At 40.5% G+C, this 21,254-nt stretch overlaps 1 protein-coding gene and 1 long non-coding RNA gene across 2 annotated transcripts; one reads left to right on the top strand and one right to left on the bottom strand.

The window, feature by feature from the left end:
- Nucleotides 1–329: 329 nt before the first annotated feature.
- Nucleotides 330–12,391, bottom strand: LOC5573114 (zinc finger protein 2). Its single transcript, XM_021847546.1, has 4 exons — nucleotides 12,267–12,391; nucleotides 10,808–12,204; nucleotides 1,201–1,337; nucleotides 330–1,139 (listed from the first exon to the last, which is right to left on the bottom strand). The coding sequence occupies exons 1-4, from the start codon at nucleotides 12,292–12,294 to the stop codon at nucleotides 935–937; spliced, it is 1,767 nt and encodes a 588-aa protein (XP_021703238.1). The 5' UTR covers nucleotides 12,295–12,391; the 3' UTR covers nucleotides 330–934.
- A 1,557-nt stretch (nucleotides 12,392–13,948) lies between these two features.
- LOC110677041 lies at nucleotides 13,949–20,981 on the top strand. The gene is made up of 2 exons (XR_002500911.1): nucleotides 13,949–14,007; nucleotides 20,688–20,981. It is a non-coding gene; the product is annotated as an uncharacterized LOC110677041 (long non-coding RNA).
- The last annotated feature ends 273 nt before the right edge of the window (nucleotides 20,982–21,254 follow it).

The raw sequence follows: 21,254 nt of genomic DNA, 5'->3' as shown, positions 1-21,254 counted from the left end.
GTCGAGAACTAGGAATTAGCAACGAGCTACGAAGAATTCTTCAGAATGAAAAAACGACCGAAACCAAACTCATTAACTTTACGAAAAAGATAGGAATTTTCAAGTGCATATAATATGTAATAGCTACAAATGTTTATTTTTCAAATAAAGTACTCAATAGAGACGAATGCCCCTTCTGGGTAAAGTCTCTCTAAACAAAAAAAAAAAAAAAATTGTAATCGGTTTTTATTTACTTACTCCAGAGCCCAGAAGTTTTTTCTGTCTTACATGAGTTTATCAAGTACTTCTGAAAGAGTTTCATTTAAAAATTTCTGTAGCTCTCTTCATAGAAATTGTCTTTAAGGAAGTCCTAAGCAAACATATTGAAGAAATTGCTATTAACATGGAAGACACTGGTTACATTCATGATGAAGTTCTAAACAATTTGGGTTTCGTTTTTGTTTTTCCTCCTTCTATAACAGGCCTGCCAAACATTTTCGGCTCTTTTTCGACATAAACGGTTGGTGCGTTTGCAAAAATACATCGATATGAACAAAATTAGTCTCAAATGACAGCTTGGTAGTATATTTGTCTAATCCATGCTGGAAATTTAATATTTATATCAGCCTCTTTGCTACCGATGCAATTAAGTCCAAGAAATGATCCGGCCCGTTGGCCGGACTGATTTTTACCTTTACTTGCATCGCTAGCAAAGAGTTCGATAAAAATTTAAAATTTTCAACATGGATTAGACAGATATATTACAAATCTTTCATTTGAGACTAATTTTGTTCATATCGGTCTATTCTTGCGAACGCACCAACCATTTATGTCGAAAAAGAGCCAAAAAGGTTGGGCAGGTCTGATCTATAAATAACAGTACAAAACCCACGGGAAAGAAGGACCATCTTCAAGACTGGATTTAAAGTACCTCTACAAATCCTCCTGTTTGGTTCTATTCGACTTCTTCTTTCACGGTTACAATTGACTGTTCATTATAATTTTCAAGACTCGTCAATTTTTCCCTATCGGTTACAGTTGATTGTTCATTATCATTTTCAAGAATCGTCAGCTTTTCCCTATTGGCTGCTTTCTCGTGTGTCTTTTCGTGCCTCACCAGTTCGCCACGATATCTGAATTTTTTGCCGCAATATCCGCACCTGAAACGAAAAGGTCGTTATTCAAATATTAAACTTACTTAGAATGATTATAAAATATTACTCAAAATTCATCGGTAAATTTGTATGCCGCACGAGGTGCTGCTTGTAGCTTCGCTGTCGCAAAAATTCCTTGCCGCACAATTCGCATGTAAATGGTGTAGTGTTGGTGTGCGTTTCCACGTGCGCGTCCAAATTTAACTGAAAAGTAGATATTCTTCAATTTGCAACTTATATATGGTAGGGTATAGAACTGACACCTCCATGATTCACTTTGGCATGGGAATTACTTCTCGACCGAATTGTCCGAAACTTTGCAATACGAAGCACTTCAGTACGACACACAATGTGTCCAATAGAGTGATGCAAATTTTGAAATTTGAGCTCCACTATGTTTAAACGATTTTTATTATGGTAAATAGCATGCTCCCAAAGTTTGAAGTGATTCGGAAGAAATTTGACTGTACACACGCAATTTGAAGTGTGTAGCTCCAAGAGAGTGGACTGTATAACCGAATAGGGCTCAGCGTTAGCGAAATAAAAAACGACCGCACGCGTGAGCTTCTTAACAATAACTGCTTTATTTTCTGTTTCATACAGTGTTGGCAAATTTCATGGGAAGTTGAATCAAGGTTATGTAGTTTGGTAGGATAACACTGAATCAAATTTGCTTTAGCGATTATTATAGCGAGAACATCTTCCCAGCCGTTGAAATGGCTGCATTTCAAATTTCAGCTGACTCCTCTTCGTCAAGCGGTAATAAGCACACATATTTAACCGCCCGTTTGATGACAGAGTCCTTGGTCTGCAAAGTAACCACACGCACGTGGCCATCTTTCCCCGGATGCAACTCCGTAATACGCGCAAGGCTCCACTGGAGTGGGGGCAGATTGTCATCAACAATGAGAACTAATGCGCCCACCTTGAATTTAGTTGTTGTGAAGTCCCGTTGACGTCGCTGAAGTTCTTGTAGATAATCTGTTGACCAGGTTCGCCAATATTTTTGCTTCAGGTCCTGTAGTACTTGCCATCTGGACAGCCTTCCGGTTTTGATGTGCGCATATGATGGTTCGAGTACCGCTTGAAATTCTCTGCCTATCAAAAAGTGGGCTGGCGTGATAGCTGTCATGTCATTTGGATCGTCGGAAGACGGAACCAAAGGGCGCGAATTCAAAGTAGCTTCTATCTGCGCCAATACCGTCGTCAGCTCTTCGTACGAGAGTTTGTGATCTGCTAAAATGGGTCGCAGGTGAAATTTGGCCGACTTCACTCCGGCCTCCCATATTCCTCCAAAGTGAGGACTGCGAGGGGGAATAAAGGACCACTCGATGTTTCGTTGAACACAAAATCCATTGAGCTTCTTCTGGTGCATTTCGGTTTGGAAAAGATCGGCAAGTTTCGTCAACTCATTATTCGCACCAACAAAATTGGTGGCATTATCCGAAAAGATCTTCGTGGGTAACCCCCTTCGACTGACGAACCGTTGAAGTGAGGCCAAGAATGCGTCCGTCGAGAGATTTGACGCTGCCTCCAAATGTATAGCACGCGTGGCCATACACACAAAAACACACACGTACCCCTTAGTAATCAAACTTTTCTTTGTAGACACAGCCGCTCTCATCGTGAACGGCCCGGCGAAATCTATTCCGACGTTGCAAAATGGATACGCAGCTTGGACCCTGTACTCCGGCAAGTCTCCCATCAACTGCGTAGCTCTTTTCGGATGGGCACGATAGCATGGGGTGCACTTATGGATGACGTCACGAATTACATTTTTCGCTCGAAGAGGCCAAAACTGTTGCCTCACAACAGCAAGCAAAGCTCGTTGACCGATGTGCATGTTGGCCTTATGCAGATATCGAATGATTGCAACGGTTACTGGGTGTCTAGAAGGCAGCAGAAGCTGGTGCTTGCTGCCATATGGAATCTGGGCATGTCGAATTCGTCCTCCTACACGCAGAGTATCGTCCTTCTCATCGATAAACGGATTCAAACATTTCAATGGATACTTGAATTCCTTCTCCTCCTCCAACGCACGAATTTCGTCACTGAAGCATTCCTTCTGGATCAGTCGTATAATCAGCAACAGAGCACGTTTCATTTCATCAACAGTAGGCAACCCTTTTGTAAGTTGCTGCCGTCCGCTTCTGATGTAGTCCGTAAAACGAATCACGTAGGCCATGGCTCTCTGCATTATGGAAAACCGGCTCACGTTGTCAAACATTTTCAATCGTTGGCAAACGCTCGTGCTGAACAGAGTAATTCCTCGCAGTTCGGGAATAGAAGCTTCCTGAATCAGGGGTGGATCATCCAACTGAAAGTTCGCTTGCTTCAGGGCGTTCGGTCCGGTCCACCAAACTTGCTGTTCTCGCAGTCGGCTCGGCTGAACCCCTCTTGAAATGAGGTCAGCAGGATTCAATTTCGATGGAATGTACCTCCATTCAAACTCGTTCGTCAGCATCTGGATTTCCTTCACTCGATTTCCAACGTAGATTTTCAACGAATCCGGAGACTTCTTGATCCAGCAGAGTACTATCTGAGAATCGCTCCATAGGACAACGGACGCAAATTGAATCTCCATGGCACCAATCAATTTCACGGCAAGACGAGCCAATAGAAGAGCTGCTTGCAGTTCAGCACGCGGTGTAGTTACTTCCTTTCTCGTTCCTTGTTTCTTCGGTAGTATTCTCGACTTGCTACAAATCAATCTCATTTCAGCCCTTCCATCTCGGAACATTGACCGGGCGTAGAGACAAGCTCCAAATGCTAGATCGGATGCATCGGCAAATCCATGAAGTTCAATACCAATGCAATCCCGATTCAACACACAACGTGGGATCTCCAGTCCGTTTAATGACTGCAATTGGTCACGAAACTCCATCCAAAGCTCCACCAAGTCCTGTGGCAAAGCATCGTCCCAATGGAGATCGAGAAGCCACAACTCCCTCATGATCAATTTGGCCGCTGTGAGCACTGGGCCAAGAAAACCAAGCGGGTCGAAAATTCTAGAAATTTCACTCAATATCACCCGTTTGGTCAATTGTGTCGCTGGGAGAACTTCTGCAATGCGGAATGTGAATACATCACAGACAGGATTCCATACAATTCCAAGTGTTTTCATCAAACAATTGATAGCGGCGTCATCAATCACTCCAAGCTTCTCTCGTTTGTTCTCGGGAACCATGTCCAATAGCTCCTTTGAATTCGAACACACTTTGTGTATGTCGAACCCTCCGTCGTGCAGCAAGCCGGTCACCTGTCGCAAAAGTTCCGCAGCCTCTTCCAAAGAATTCGCACCGGCAAGCATATCGTCGATATAAAAGGATTTCTTCACGGTTGATGCGGCCAGTGGATATCTATGTTCTTCTTCATCAGCTAGCTGTCGCAGTGCCATCGTTGCCAAGAAGGGCGAGGATGCAAGACCGTATGTAACTGTTTTCAGCGCATATACCCTCAGCGGATCATCACGGTTGCTTCGCCAGAAAACCCGCAGAAAATCATCGTCCATCCGAACTTGTCGATACATTTTCGGAATATCTGCGCTGATTGCATACGGGAACGTTCGAAACCTCAAATGTATGGACACCAAATCATTTTGTACTGTCGGGCCAACCATTTGCGTTTGATTGACGGACACTCCTGTCGACGATTCCGCCGAACCGTCGAACACCACGCGAAGTTTTGTGGTTGAGCTGGTCGGCTTTAGCACACAATGGTGGGGCAAATAAAACGCATCTGTTGGATTTTCATTTTGCGAAGGCGTAACTTCTACCATATGCCCCAATTCTGCATACTCGCTCATGAAGTCAACGTATTGTCGTTTCAGATCCGGATCCTTATCCAGTCTTCGCTCAACTGCAAAAAACCTTTTCCTGGCCATGGTTTCGGAATCGCCCAACTTCTCCTTTGCCTCGTTGAAAGGGAGCCGCACGACAAATCTTCCGTTTTCGTCACGTCGGTGCGTTTCGAGAAAATGCGCGATGCAAACGTCCTCAAGTGAACGCTCAAGCACCGGAGCTGCTTCGTCATAAGAATCAAAATGCCAAAACCGTTCAAATAACTTACCGATGTCATCTTGGGTTACTATCGTGCAGAGCGTACCGCCAACGCCCATCTGGCTAGTTGGAATCAAACCACTTACAATCCAACCAAGCGAAGTTTCTTGTACAGCAGGCAAATGATCTGCCAACTGCAGTTGTCCGTGTTTGATGAGCTTGAAAAATAAACCCGATCCAATCAGAACGTCGACCTGACCGGGCACATTGAATCCAGGATCAGCCAACTGAAGGTCTTCTGGTATGTTCAGCTGGGCTATTTCGAAAGGCTGCATCGGAAGATCACCCGTGATTTTCTTGACGACCAGGAACTCAAGGCACTGTGACTCGTATTCACTAACTTTCGATTTGATCCTCGCATGCACCTTGTGCTGGATAGCTAGCTGGTTACCTCCAATGCCAACGATCGTATAGTTAGCCTTCTTCCGTTTCAATCCGAGCTTAGCTACCAATGCTTCCGTAATGAAATGCTTGTGCGAAGCAGAGTCCAATACTGCTCGGCACTGCACCGTTCGTTTTCCAGCACCGTGGATGAGTGCAATGGCTGTTGCCAGTAGCGTGTCCTGATCAGCTTCGACGTTCGAACAAAGAACAGATCCATTAGTCGATGGTGCTGCCGTAGTATTAGCGACTTCTGTCGACGGCTTCGATGCTTCGCTCTTCGAGGCGACACTTGGTTGTTGCAATGATGAATCTCCCGGATACGTATCGACGGGATGCAGTGACGTATGGTGGCGTTTGCCACACTGCTTGCACGACCGTTCGGATTTGCACTTTCCTGTAATGTGTCCTCGTTCCAAACAATTGAAACAGGATCCACTCTTGCGTAGTGAATTGTACCTTTCACTCAAGTTCACTTTTTTAAACAGTTCACACTTCCAGATTTCATGATCTCCTTTGCAGTGCGTACACTTTTCATTGGTAGCAACAAGGCTATGCACTTTTGAGTCTGTTTTCCCAGCGGATCGCACTTGCTTCACCACTTCCACTGTAGCCTTGCTGCTACGGCTGATTTTTTCGTACACTTTACACCTTTCTTTGAGGAATTCCATCGTCGATTGGTAATCCGCCAATTCATTGTCCTTCTGGTTCAATCCCCACGCCTTGCGAGTTTCAAGGTCGAGCTTCTTTGCCAGCACGTTCAACAGCATCATTTCTCCTAATCCTTGCACCGGCAGTTCCAGGTTCTTTAGAGCATCGACATTCTTCGAAACTGTGTCGATCAGCTTTCGAAGACTAACTGCACTTTCCTTCGTCATGGCCGGTATGTTGAACATCGCATCAATATGCTTGTCGACGATCACTTGCTTGTCTTCGAAACGCTCTCGGAGCGTCTCCCAGGCCGCATCATAGTCGTTATTGTTTATGATGTCCTGGTCTATCACGCCGGCTGCTGCACCAATCAACGAATTGCGTAAATGGTACAGCTTGATGGCCGGAGCTTCATTTTCGTAACGTGCCATCACATTCTGGAACATATTTTTGAACGCGAACCAATTTTCGAAATTGCCGTCAAATGTTGGCAACGGAGCCTTCAACAGAGGGATATGCGGCTGATTATGAACGGGTTGCAATAATGCCGGTTCCGTCTCGTTCTTCACTACGGCGTCGATTTGCTTCGTCAGCTGAACGTAAAGCACACTGTAAAGCTCTTCGAACTCAATAAACCGCATTTCTTCCGCGCAACGCACTTCTTCACTGGTGTTTAGGTCGTATATGTGATTCTGCAACTCACTGTATTCACCGTATGCACTTTCCAACATTTTCACCTGAAGTTGCAGATAATGCTTGTCTGCTGCTTCGGGCCTTTGCAGAGCAACTTGAATACGGGTCAGTTTTCGCGCAACCGTTTCTTTCTTCTTTAGCAACACATCAAATTCTTCTTTCTTTTGTCGGGTCACTTCCTTAAATTTCTGCTGAATGAGTTGCTCGCTAATGGTGAGCGTACGCGACGAATCATCTTCATTCTCGTTCCCGATATTCGCATCGTCCGCCATATTTTTTCCCTTCTTTTTGCCTTTCGGAGTGTGCGCAGTTAGCGCCATTTTGTTTTCGCGTTCGCACTCTTTGTTCCCAGACACGATCAAACGTATACGCCGATTCAATGGCGTTCCTTTTCACTACTCAAACTGTTCAATACACGGTTTTCACGTCGCGATTTCGCAATTTCCACGCTAGGAAATGCGATCGATTCGATTTTCCGATTTCAGCCACACATTCGGCTCGCATGGACCAAAAAATGTAGCTCCAAGAGAGTGGACTGTATAACCGAATAGGGCTCAGCGTTAGCGAAATAAAAAACGACCGCACGCGTGAGCTTCTTAACAATAACTGCTTTATTTTCTGTTTCATACAGTGTTGGCAAATTTCATGGGAAGTTGAATCAAGGTTATGTAGTTTGGTAGGATAACACTGAATCAAATTTGCTTTAGCGATTATTATAGCGAGAACAAAGTGTATATGGATATTACTATGAAAACGCCAACTTTTTGTGTTCAGCCCTTCATCTCTTCGTCATAATATTTTATAAAAAAGTGAACAAACTTATCTCATGTGAAATCCTTTCAGCTACACTTTTGCCGAAGACCACATTTTGATTGGACGTCAGGATAAATTGTTATTCGCTATTACAAAGTGGGTTTGCATTTTACATGCTTCATCAACTGTTCGGCAGGCAACAGTGGAGCACCTGGAGGGAAGAATAGATTAAAGTAATCCAAGCTACTATGTTCTACAGCAAAAAAGCAGTGTTGCTCTGAAAGTAATTGAATGATGACCTCAGCACTTACCTAAACATTTATCCTTATGTCCTATCAAAATGCAATCTTCTGCAAAGTTGTAGCTGGGAAAAGTTCACATAAGAGATTCTTCATTTTTCCATAGATTATTATGGCGAGTGGCTAGATGACTAAACAGAAAAGGTTTGCCTTTTCCATAGCAATTTCCATATAAACTTCAAATGTCTTCCGAATCGCTTCAAATTTTGGGAAAATGATTTTCATCATAATTGACACCATTTAAACTTAGGGGAGCAATAACTTCCAAAGTTGCATCAGTCTAGTGTCCAAATATGAGCACAATTGCTTAATCCTGCCAAAATGAATCTAAAATGCCAATAATTGGATCCGGCGCACAGGGCTGGTAGCAGTTGTTTCAGAGACATGGTCTATTCTTTAATATAGGTCTCTATTTTTCTCTGAATTCTGTAAAGACTCTTTTTACAATATGGAGACCAAAGCTATTTTTTTCCAAAATTCTATACCACAATTTCTTCCACAGATTTTTCTATTAATCCTTTTATTGATTTTTCCAGTAGGTACTCTTGCAGACCTTCCAAAAATTCCTACAGAAGTTTTTCCAAGAATTCGCATATGTTTATTTCAAAGTTTTTGAAGAAATTCGTTGAAGGCTTCTCCAGGAACCCTTGCAAGAATTTCTCTAGGAGTTCATACGTCGATGTTATCAGTTATTGTTCCAACCATTTTCAATTCCTTGGCAAATTGACCTACGGTTTATCTCGGGAATCGATTCAAATTTCTTTCAGGGATTATTCCACGAAATTTAATATCACCGAGACCGTCCAGTAATAGAATTTTGATCAATATTTCATTCACAAATTACTCGTGCAGTTCTTACAAACGATTGGAGTAAGTAAAATCTGCATGCATTCTTCAAATTTTCTTTTGAGGTTTCACACCAGAAAATACTTGAGTTTCTTTTCAATGGTTTTCAATGTATGCCTACAGAAAATCTTGCTGAATTTTATCTAGAGATCGAATCGATCATCTCTTCAATATTAATCTTAGAATTTCATCTAGAAAAGGTCCAAGTCTCTTTCAGTTGTTAAGGAGGTTTTCAAACATCGTCGCAAGAATTCATCAGGAATTTCTATAAGGGATCATTCAAAACTGACGTCCATCATTTGAAGGGAGGGAGTATACGCAAGTGTGCATGTATTAGGTGTTAGAAAAAGCGTGACAGAGAGGGGAGGAGGAACTAGAAATCCCGAAAAACTATGGACATCATATTTTTATCTTCCCCAAAAGTTTTATCAGAGATGACTGCATGTAGGATTTGTTTAAGTAATATTTCCGTATTTTTAGGGATTTCTCCCATTATTTCTTAAAAAAAACATCCTTGGCATTTTTCTGGAAAAAACCTAGGTAAGTTCTATGAGAACTTCTTTTAGAAATTTCTCAAAGAATTTCTGCAAGACTTCCTAAAGAAATCATAGGAGAAATCTCTGGTATTATGTCTAGAGATATTCTCAGAAACATTCTGGAATGACATCTTGAAGAAAAACTAAACAACTATTTTGGAGAGATTCCTAAGAAATCAGTAGAAACATACTTTATAAAATCTTGTTTGAATTAATGAAGGTGTACTAAATGAGACAAAATCCAAGAAAAATCGGAATTTCATCTTTTGCGGAATTCTTGAAGAAATTCATGGTAGAGTCTGGAGTAATTTCTGGAGTTGTCCTTAAAATATCCATGTTGAAAAGAATCTAATTTTTTTTGTTAAAATCTTATTTTTATTAAATAACATGACAGAGCGTGTCCTTGCTACTACTTTGGCAAAATTTCCCGTTTAATTTTAAATTTGGCACTTTTGATCATGTTTGACGTTCACTTCGTCGACAAATTTTCACTGGGGTTGTACCTATCTGACATTTTGTAAGGGACACGGAAAACAAAATACATAAAAAAATTTAAGACATCCTTGGGAAATTTCTCAAAGAATTTTTGAAGCAATCTTAGGAGGAGTCTCTGGAGTAATTCCTTGATGTAATCTTAGATGTAATTTAAAAAAATCCTTAACGTCAATTTTGTGAAAAAAAACCCTAGAAAATCCCTGAGAAAAATACTGGTTGAATTCTAGAAGATGATCTTAACGAATATCTTAGAGGAAGTTTTGGAGGAAACGATAATAGAATTATTGGATAAATTCCTTGAAGGTTTAGGATTATCCTGGGATTTCTGAAAGAATTTTTGGTGCAATTCCTGTTAGAATCTCTGAGGTAACATCTGTGATTATCCTTAAGAAAGTTCTTGAAGAGAATCCTTAGGATGTCTGTAAAAATCACTATACGAATTTTTGGGAAAATCCTTGAAGAAATTCGTGGAGATAATAATATTCTTAGAGAATCAAGTAAGGTCCTAGTAATAGTTCCTGTTTGTTTTTTTTTTTACTTTATTTCTCTTGATACCTCTTTGTCCCTTTTTGGTCTCTATTTGGTTCTTGCTTGGTCTCTAAAGTTCCTATTTTCAGGCCACTTAATCGCTGCCAATCCAAAGTTTTGATTATTTTTGAATTCCTAGAAAATCCCTGACGAAAATACTGGTTGAATTCTAGAAGACGATCTAAACGAAAATCTTAGAGGAAATGATGGTAGAATCATTGGATAAATTCCTGGACAACTTAGGATTTTCTTGGAAATATTTCTGAAAGAATCTTTAGTGGAATTCCTGTTAGAATCTGTTCCTGTTAACTTCTGTGATTATCCTTGTTCGGTGTCTTATTGGTCGCACTTTTCAGGTAAGTTCCTTTTTCAAAGGCACTCAGTCGCTACCAGCCCTGGGCTCCCTAATAAAATTTAATACACAATTACAATACCTTCGAAAGGAACTGCTTCGAGCAAAGATGGCATTGAAACTTCTTCACTCCCGTATGGACAAATTGATGAATTTCCAGTCTTTGCCCCGTGGGGAATTTTTTTGGACACAGCGTGCACTGAAACTTGGGCTCGTGAATGGCCTTATGATTGTAGAACGCGCCTTTCTTGGTGGTGCTGTAACTGCAGCCCTCAAAATCACACTCCAGCAACGGCTGTGGACCTTCCGGTTCTTTACGTTCTCCGTGAACCGCCGCAATGTGACTATTCAGGATACTCCGCAGCCGAAAGCGTTTGCCACATATTTCACAGTGAAACCCCTTTTCGCCCGTGTGCTTCCGCTCGTGAAGGTTCCGGACGCTCTGCGTTTTGTAGCTTTTCGGACAATAATGGCACTGGAAGGGCCGCTCGTTTGTATGAATTCTTTCGTGGCGGGTCAAATGCGGTTTCGTGGCGAACCTAGTCTGGCAAAACGAACACGTGTATCGCCCCTCGTCCCGGGCTTTGTGGAAGCGCATGTGTCTGCCCAGGGCTATCTTGCTAATCAGTTTCTCTCCACAGAGCTGGCAAGTGTATTCGGTGTCGCTGTTCTCTCCGTGATAGATTTGCATGTGGCCATACATGGCGGCCATCGTGTTCGTTCGAATTGGACATTTGGAGCACTTTATTGCACTGGCGTGCATCCGGAAGTGTTTGTGCAGCATAATGAGTGAAGTGAGCTTTACCGGACGGTCACTTTCTTTGCATTCTTCGCATTGATACGGGATCATTTCAGCATGTGCCGAAAGATGAGCGTTAAGGCTTTCGGGATTTTCGTGCATTTGTTCACAGATGTAGCACTTGTTAGGATCGAGCTTTGCTCGTTTTATCTTACAGTTATAGCGATTATTGACGCGCTTCTTAACAGCTTTGTTTGCTAGGGAACTTTTACTAGGTTCTGGTTCAGGCAGCTCTTCGGGTTCCAGATCCAATTCCGGTTCCTGTTTAATATTAATGGGAATGCTTACACAAGGAACGTTCTCAGGATTGGTAATTTTTGGGTGTTTATCTGTGTCGTTTTGAAATTCGCTTAAACGGTCAATCAAAGAACGCTCTTGTGAAGAATTAAAGGATTCTAGAAGTCGATAGCTCTCTATAAAGCGTTGGCGTATGTTGAAGCCTTTCTCCAGCGTATTGAAGCAAATTTGGCACACCTTGCTAGGTAGTGTATCTTCCAAGACTAGTTCAAATCCGGTGATCGAATGAAACACATGCGAAATCGGAAATCCTTGGACGTAAGAGATCAGGGACACAAAATCCGTACCCGTCCGTAAGCACAACCGGCAGAATTGATCCAGTACACGAATGTCCTCATCGGGAGCCGGTACAAAATCATCTTCGCTCGGTAGTTCTTCTTTCACTGTAAATATATAAATCTATTTTTATTATCTTACTCATTAAATTGTGATCCGAATGATCAACCTTTAATTTCACAATTTTCGCTACTCATTTTATTTGTACTGTTGAAATAACATGAAAAAACCGAAAAAAAGCTAATCTTTTTTTGGATTCGTTTACGATATTTTAAGCGATGAATGAAGTTGTAAATTGTGTAAACAAACGAAGCCAAGTCCTTGAATGAATAAAAAAAAATGCTGGCAAATTTCTTCTTACTGACAGCAAATAATAATTACAGTGATTATTCGATTTGTGCAACATGTTCAATTCAAGCATTATTGTTTTTCTCAACGACGTATCTGATACTCAGAACGATTTGAGAAAAATGCGATGCAACATATTGTGAAGCATTTTGAATCCTGTTTAAAATCGAAAAATTTCTCACCGTTTCCTTGCAGAAATTAATTAAATTGTGTCGTGCTCAGTACTTCCATCGAAATTTACAAAAACGTTTGAGATCAACGTAGTTAGAATCCGCACTTAACATGAAGGATTGTGTCACTATTGCTTTATCAGAACGCTTCCTAATGGCCCCTCTATGTACAATGTAGATTGTACATAATTTCCATCTACGTGGTATCAATAAGCGTCTCATATGTTTATCGAAGACAGACCAAAATGAGAGCTAAGTGGCTTAACATTCGTTTTAGATACAGTCACCCCACGCAGTTGAATCACCCACAATTTATGAATCAGCTGATTTCAAAAGACAAAATTATTATCAAACATATCACAAAACATCACAGAATCATTTTTACTGATAAGTAACACATAGTGTTCAACCATTTCAAGGCTTTTTATCTCAGTAAAATAGCTCTTGATCGCGGTATGAACCAACAATATTACTGAATTCTTTTTGTAGCTATTTGGGCTGAATTTTTTGATAACTTCGTAAGCCGTGTCCCTATTGAAGGCTTTCTAGAAACGACGTTTTTAAGTTTGTTTCAAAGATTTGTTGTGACAGATTGAGCCCCAGACAACATTTACAGATTCAATAAACATAGCTATGAGAGATAAATGCGTATTGATTCGGATTTGGCTGAGATTTTTGAGTAAAATACTTGATCAATAAATTGTGGGAAATATACACACCAGTCACAATTTATGAATCAGCGTTCAAACTATGAGTACTTAGGGCAACTTCACCGGTGGTCCAAATCACTGTTTGGTTCCAAATTTTTGGACCAAGTTGAAATTTGGAGCTTGCACCGGTGTTGCAAAAAAAGTTCCAATTTTATTTTATACCAGTTTTCTGGTCTATTTTTTTGGAACAGGCTAATTGCCTGTTCCATTTTTGGTCGGATTTGGAACAAGATTTGAGTTGTTCCAAATCTGATTAGACACACGTTTGTTTACCAGTTCGGATTTTTCTCGCTGAAACTGCCATCGTCTTCTCATCCTACTCATTTGAGGTAAGTAAAAACAAAAACAATATTGCATTGGTGCTGTTTTTTAAACGATAAATATTTATTCCGCTTCCAGCGATTCCTCTAGGCAATTCATCCGGACTCACACAGGATACCTCCAGGAATCATCCGGGTTTTTCTCCGGGGAATCATTTAGGAGTTCGTACAAGGATTCCACCAAGAATGTCGACAACGAAGTCTATCTACAGATATCTCCAAGTGCTCTTCCAGGAATTCTACTGAAGTTCCTCCGATGTGTCCCACAGAATTTCCACCAGGAATTTCTCTGTGGATTTCTTTCAGGCATACATCCGGGGGTTTGCTGCAGGAATTACTCTGGGGATTTGCTCAAGGATCGGGTACGTATTTCCTTTAGCACTTTCTATGTGGTTATCGTTCAGAAATGTCTCCGGGGATTTCCTCCAGGAATTCCTTTTAGGATTTTCAACAGAAAATTCTCTGGGGAACCAGGACTTTTTCCGGAAGTTTCGTCCTCTGGGGATTTCGTCTAGAAATTCATTGAGAAATAGCTTCGAGGATTTTTTCCAGATATTCCTTCGGATACTTTTTCAGAGAATTTATCCGAAGATTTCTTCCAGGAATATCTCTGGGGATTTGCACCAGGAACTCCTCAGCAGATATCCCTCGAGAACTCAGGATTTCTCCAGAAATTCTTTCCTCCAGTCATTTCTCTTTGGATTTAAAGCAAGAAATTATCCGGGGGTTTATCCAGAAATTGTTCCGGCAATATCCCCAGGAACTCCTCCGGGAATTCTCTCAACGAATTTCTCAAGGAATTTTCAATACCTATTACTTTAGATAATTTGTCTAGAAATTCTTCCGGGATTTCCACCAGGAATTGCTCCGGAGATTTCCTCCCGAAACTCCTCCTGGGATTTCCTCCAGAAATTCCTCAGGCAATTTCATCCAGGAAATCCTCTGGCGAATTGCTCTAGAATATCCTCCGGAGATTTTTTCAAAGAATTCGTCCGGGGATTTCCCCCTGGGACTTCTCCGGGATTTTCTCCAGGAATTTTAAAGGAGATTTCTAGTAGCAATTTGGGAATTTCATCCAGGAGTTCCTCTGTGTATTTTATCCAGAAATTCTTCCGGGGATTCACTCTAGAAGCACCTCCAAAGATTTTTCTCCAAAAATTCCTCCAGTGATTTTTTCAAAGAATTCCTCCAGAGATCTCCCAAGAACTCCTCTTAAGGTTTCCCTTCCGGGGACGAGGATTTCCTTCAGGAATTTCCACCAAAAAATCCTCCGGATACTTTTTCTCCATAATCTGTCCTGATTTTTTTTCGAAATATCTACAGGAATTCTCCAGAGCTCCTCAAGTACAGTCAAACCTCTTGAAGTTCCCATCGACTCATGGAACAGAAAAGCTTTGGAAAGTTGTTTGAGAGGACCATCATAGTAAACATGAAATGTTGGTTCTTTTTGGTCCATGTGTCGATATCGAATAATGGAAAATCGACTCATAGAGGTTTTACTGTAATCTCTCGGAAATGCTCCGGAGTTCCTCTAGGAATTCTTATGAAGTTGCTTCGAATAATTCACTACATTCCTTCCGGGTGTTTTTCCAGAGTTCCTCAGAAAATTTCTCAAAAGTTTCTCCGGGAATTTCTCTAGACTTCCTCTGGGAATTCCTCCAGGTTTTTTCTTAAGCCTTTTAAGACATTCTTCCGGATTTCCATCGGCAAATTTGAATTTCCTCCATAGTTTGTGCAGTAATTTCTTTGTCAAGCAATTACCCCGGAGTTTCTCTAGAAACGCTTCCGCTTCCTTCAGAAAAACATCCAGAGTTTCTCCAGGAACGCCTCCTAAGTTTCTCCAGGAATTGTTAGTAGTTACTCCAGGATTTCCTATGGAGATTTTCTAGGATTTTGTTAAAAATTCTTACAGGACCCACCGGTATTTCATTAAGGAATTTCTGCGGAGTTTTCTTCAGAAATATGTTCGGATATATTGTTAGTTTTTTTTCGGAGTTTTTCTCCAGGAATTTCTCTGGGCACAAAGAATTTCTTCGGAGATATCAAGGATTCCTCCTGGGATATCCCCAAGAACTCCGGGGATTTTTGTCAGGAATTCCTCAGGAGATTTGCAGTAGCAATTTCTCCGATAATTTCCTCCAGAAACTCCTCTGAATATATGCTCCACGAATAAATCCTGGGATTACCTCTAGGAATTCCTTCGAGGATTTTCTCCAGGAATTCCTCAGGGGTTTTCCAACAACAATTCCTCTGGGGATTTCGTTCTGAAATTCTTTTGGGGATTTCGTCCAGTAATTTCTCCGGAAATTTCAATAAGAAATTCCTCAGGGGATTCATCAGAGAATTTCTCCGGAGATTACCTCCAGGAATTTCTCTGTGGATTTGCACCAGGAGTTTCTCAGTAGATTTATTCCAGTAATTCCTCCTTGAATTTCCTTCAGAGATTTTTTCAAAGAAATCCGTCCAGGAATTCTTCCGGAAATTTAGCCCAGGAATTCCTTCAGTGATTTAGAGATTTCTTCTGTTTTTTTTCTAGTCCTCTAGAGGTCTTTTTTATTCTGGCGATTTGCTCTAGGAATTAACCCGGAGATTTTTTTCAAGATTTCCTCCGTGGAATTTCTTCAGGGATTGCTCAGGGGATTTTCAATAGCAATTTCTCCAAGGATATTAAGAAATTCCTCCGAGGATTTTCCACAGAAATTCCTTCGTATTATTTTCAAAGATTTTATCCGGAGATTTCGTCCAGAATTTCCCTGAAGAATTGAACCAGGAATTTCTCCGCAAATTAAGTTCAGGAATTTCTTCAGGATTTTCTCCGGGAATTTCCTTCAGAAATTCCACCAGAAATTCCTCCGGGGATTTCCTTTCGAAATTTCAAAAACTTTACCGGGGATTTTCTCTTGTAATCGCTCAGGGGATTTCGCTTAGAAATTCTTCCGGGGATTTCCTCCGGAAATTTAATTCAGAAATACTTCCGGGGATTTTCTCCAAGAATTCCTTTGGTGATTTTCCACAGAATTTATCTGCAGTTTTTCTCCATTAATTTCTCCAGAACTTACTCCGGAGATTTCTTCCAAGGATTTCTTGCAGGAACTCCTCTAGAGGCTTTTTTTATTCTGGCGATTTGCTCCAGGAATTATTCCGGAGATTTCCTCCGAGGAATTTCTTCAGGGATTGATTAGCGGATTTTCAATAGCAATTCCTCCAAGGATATTAAGAAATTCCTCCGAGGATTTTCCACAGAAATTCCTTCGTATTTTCTTTTCAGAGATTTTATCCGGAGATTTCCTCCAGAATTCCTCTGGAGAGTTGAACCAGGAATTTCTCCGGAAATTTACTCCAGGAATTTCTTCAGGATTTCCTCCGGGAGGTTTCTCCAGAAATTCTTTTACCGGAGATTTTCCCTGGTCATCCCTCAGGGGATTTCGTCCAAGAATTCCTCTTGGAATTTCGTCCAGATATTTTCCCGGTGATTTTCTACAGGAATTCCTCCGGAGATTTCATTAAGAATTTCCCCCAAGGATTTTCTCTAGGAATTACTTCGTATTTTTTTCAGAGATTTTATCCGGAGATTTCCTAGGAACTTCTGTAGAGGTCGGAGATTTTTTTCCTCCGAGGAATTTATTCAGGAATTCCTCAGGGGATTTTCAATAGCAATTCCTCTAGGGATAATAAGGAATTCTTCCCAAGAATTTCATCTAGAAATTCTTTCGTGTTTTTTTTTTCAGAGATTTTATCCGGAGATTACCTCCAGAATTTCCCTGAAGAGTTGAACCAGGAATTTCACCGGAAATTAACTCCAGGAATTTTTTCAGGATTTTATCCGGAGGTTTCTTCCAGAAATTCCACCAGAAATTCCTCCGGGGATTTCCTTCCGAAATTTCAAAAACTTTACCGGGGATTTTCTCTTGTAATCCCTCAAGAAGTTTCGTCCAGAAATTCTTCCGGGGATTTCCTACAGGAATTCCTCCGGAGATTTCACTAAGAAATTCCTCCGAGAATTTTCTCTAGAATTCCTTCGTATTTTTTTTCATACATTTTATCCGGAGATTTCCTCCAGAATGAACTAGAAATTTCTCCGGAAATTTACTCCAGGAATTTCTTCAGAATTTCCTCCAGAATTTTCTCCAGAATTTTCTCTGGGGATTTTCTTCGGAAATTTCAGGAACTTTACCGAGGGCTTTCCCTGGTAATCCCCAGAATTCCTCTGGGAATTTCGTCTAGAAATTCTTTTGGGGATTTTCTACAGGAATTCCTCCGGAAATTTCGTTAAGAAATACTTCCGGGGATTTTCTCCAAGAATTCCTTCGGTGATTTTCCAGAGAATTTATCTGGCGTTTTTCTCCAGGAATTTCTCCAGAACTTACTCCGGAGATTTCTTCCAAGGATTTCTTGCAGGAACTCCTCTAGAGGCTTTTTTTTTATTCTGGCGATTTGCTCCAGGAATAATTCCGGAGATTTTTTCAAAGATTTCCTCCGAGGAATTTCTTTAGGAATTGCTAAGGGGATTTTCAATAGCAATTCCTCCAATGATATTAAGAAATTGCTCCGAGGATTTTCCACAGAAATTCCTTCGTATTTTCTTTTCAGAGATTTTATCCGGAGACTTTTTCCAGAATTTCCCTGGAAAATTGAACCAGGAATTTCTCCAGAAATTTACTCCCGGAATTTCTTCAGGGGCTTGGGATTATATTTTCCAGGGAGCGATGAGTTTTGATAATTGATCGCTGTTGTTAGTAGCTTTGATTAGATGTTGGTGAAATTAAAAGCAATGGCAACCTTTGTATTGCAAAATTTAGATTTTGTCTTCTGGCCTAAAGATTCTGGTTAAACTACTGCATAGTACGGCTATCACTCATCAAAATTACTTTCACTTCGAATTGCGTTCTTTTTAGTAATGTTCAATCATTAGCAAAAGCTTCTAAAGCGTCGCATCGTGCCATCAGCAGTTCTTAGCATCACTCTCATATTGTTATAAATTTCTATAAAGCGATCAGCTAATTCTTTCTTACTTGTACAATTGTTTGGAATTTTAATAAATCAAACCAAACTCCAAAACTCAAATTAAATTGCTCTCAGCACATTTACATTTTGCAGCATTAATCGCATTACTGTGTCAAGTCTTCTCCAATTTCCTATACCCTACCCCAACCCTTCCTATCAATTCCGATGGTGTTCAAGTGGTCCGCATAGACTATTACGGCCATTACCTATCCCTTCCCCCGGCTTTGGACTGACTTGCGCTCTCATTGCCCCACCAAACGCTGCAAAATGAAAATGAATTTCTTCAGAATTTCCTCCGGGGGTTTTCTCCAGAATTTCTTCCGGGGATTTTTTTCGGAAATTTCAGAAACTTTACCGAGGATTTTCCCTCAGGGGATTTCGTCCGAGAATTCCTCTGGGATTTTTTCTAGAAATTCTTTCGGGGATTTTCTACAGGAATTCCTCCGGAGATTTCATTAAAAAAATCCTCCAAAGGATTTTCTCTAGAAATTCTTCCAAGGATTTTCTCTAGAAATTTCTTCGTATTTTTTTCAAAGATTTTATCTGGAGATTTCCGTCAGAATTACCCTGGAGGGTTGAACCAGGAATTTCTCCGGAAATCAACTCCAGGAATTTCTTCAGGATTTCCTCCGGGGGTTTCCTCCAGAAATTCCACCAAAAATTCCTCCGGGGATTTCTTTCCGAAATTTCAAAAACTTTACCGGGGATTTTCTCTTGTAATCCCTCAGGGGATTTCTTCTAGAAATTCTTCCGGGGATTTTCTACAGGAATTCCTCCGGAGATTTTATTAAGAAATTCCTCCGAGGATTTTCTCTAGGAATTCCTTCGTATTTTTTTTTCAGAGATTTTATCCGGAGATTTTCTCCAGAATTTCGGGGGATTTCGTCCAAGAATTCCTCTGGGAATTTCGTCTAGAAATTCTTCTGGGGATTTTCTACAGGAATTCCTCCGGAAATTTCGTTAAGAAATACTTCTGAAGATTTTCTCCAAGAATTCCTTCGGTGATATTTCAGAGAATTTATCTGGAGTTTTTCTCCAGGAATTTCTCCAGAACATACTCTGGAGATTTTTTCCAAGGATTTCTTGCAGGAACTCCTCTAGAGGCTTTTTTTAACCTGGCGATTTGCTCCAGGAATAATTCCGGAGATTTTTTCAAAGATTTCCTCCGAGGAATTTCTTCAGGAATTGCTAAGGGGATTTTCAATAGCAATTCCTCCAAGGATATTAAGAAATTCCTCCGAGAATTTTCCACAGAAACTCCTTCGTATTTTTTTTATTCAGAGATTTTATCCGAAGATTTTTTTCCAGAATTTACCTGGAAAATTGAACCAGCTATTTCTTCAGAAATTTACTCCAGGAATTTCTTCAGGATTTCCTCCGGGAGTTTTCACCAGAATTTCCACTGGGGATTTCCTTCGGAAATTTCAGGAACTTTACCGAGGATTTTCCTTGGTAATCCTTCAAGAATTCTTTTGAGAATTTCGTCTAGAAGTTCTTCCGGGGATTTTCTACAGGAATTCCTCCGGAGATTTCATAAATATAGTCCTCCGAAGATTTTCTCTAGAAATTCCTTCGTATTTTTTTTTCATAGATTTTATCCGGAGATTCCCTCCAGAATTTCCCTGGAGAGTTGAACCAGGAATTACTCCAGAAATTTACTCCAGGAATTTCTTCAGGATTTTCTCCGGGGGTTTTCTCCAGAATTTCCTCTGGGGATTTCCTTAGGAAATATCAAGAACTTTACCGGGGATTTTCTCTGGTAATCCCTTAGGGGATTTCGTCCAGGAATTACTCTGGGAATTTCGTCCAGAAATTCTACCGGGAATTTCCTACAGGAACTCCTCCGGAGATTTCATTAAGAAATTCCTTCGTATTTTTTTTTTTTCAAGGATTTTATCCGGAGATTTCCTCCAGAATTTCATTAAGAAAATAATAATAATAAAAATGTGTTTCATGATTGTTAATCATTTATATATTTGATAATCACCACGCGAGAAAAATATCTGATTTCTGATCAATAATATTTTTTATTTTCCAGAAATCCAGAGTCAGCATCTTCGAAGCAGATAACAACTCTTCCCAATCGCCGGTACGCCGAATTTTTACATGAACCGGACTCCGAGACGAGAAATTATGGACATGCTTATTCGATGGCGGACATGCCGGGGTTATGTCAACCATGTTGTTGCAAAAACGGAACGAACTGCTAGAACAAAGCGATGGGAAATTAAAAAAAAATATTTTGTGAAATTTCAAATGTATATGTGTATGGAATCAATAAAAATAAAGTTTTGCACATCGATTGCTCAACGTAAAGAGCTGCTAATTTAAATTTAGCATTTATAATTTCATTAATCATAATTCTAAAGCAGCTCAAAAATAGTCTTGAAATGCATAAAAACCTGAGGCGAGACTCGCGAAGATGGTCTTCTTTTTCTGTGATTGCTGAGTTTTTTTCTTATTCCACTTTGTGTTTATACCAATTATGCGCATGCTGTTCAAATCCTCATATGAACCTCTCAGCTAAAAATGATTGAGTTTGCATCACATCGAATCATAAATAGCCGTTCGAGTGAAATTGCATGCCAGCAAACGTAGCAGACAT

The sequence above is a fragment of the Aedes aegypti genome, chromosome 2 (genome assembly GCF_002204515.2).
Source record: "Aedes aegypti strain LVP_AGWG chromosome 2, AaegL5.0 Primary Assembly, whole genome shotgun sequence".
Lineage (NCBI taxonomy): Eukaryota > Metazoa > Arthropoda > Insecta > Diptera > Culicidae > Aedes > Aedes aegypti.
This window is presented reverse-complemented; position numbering and strand designations above follow the sequence as displayed.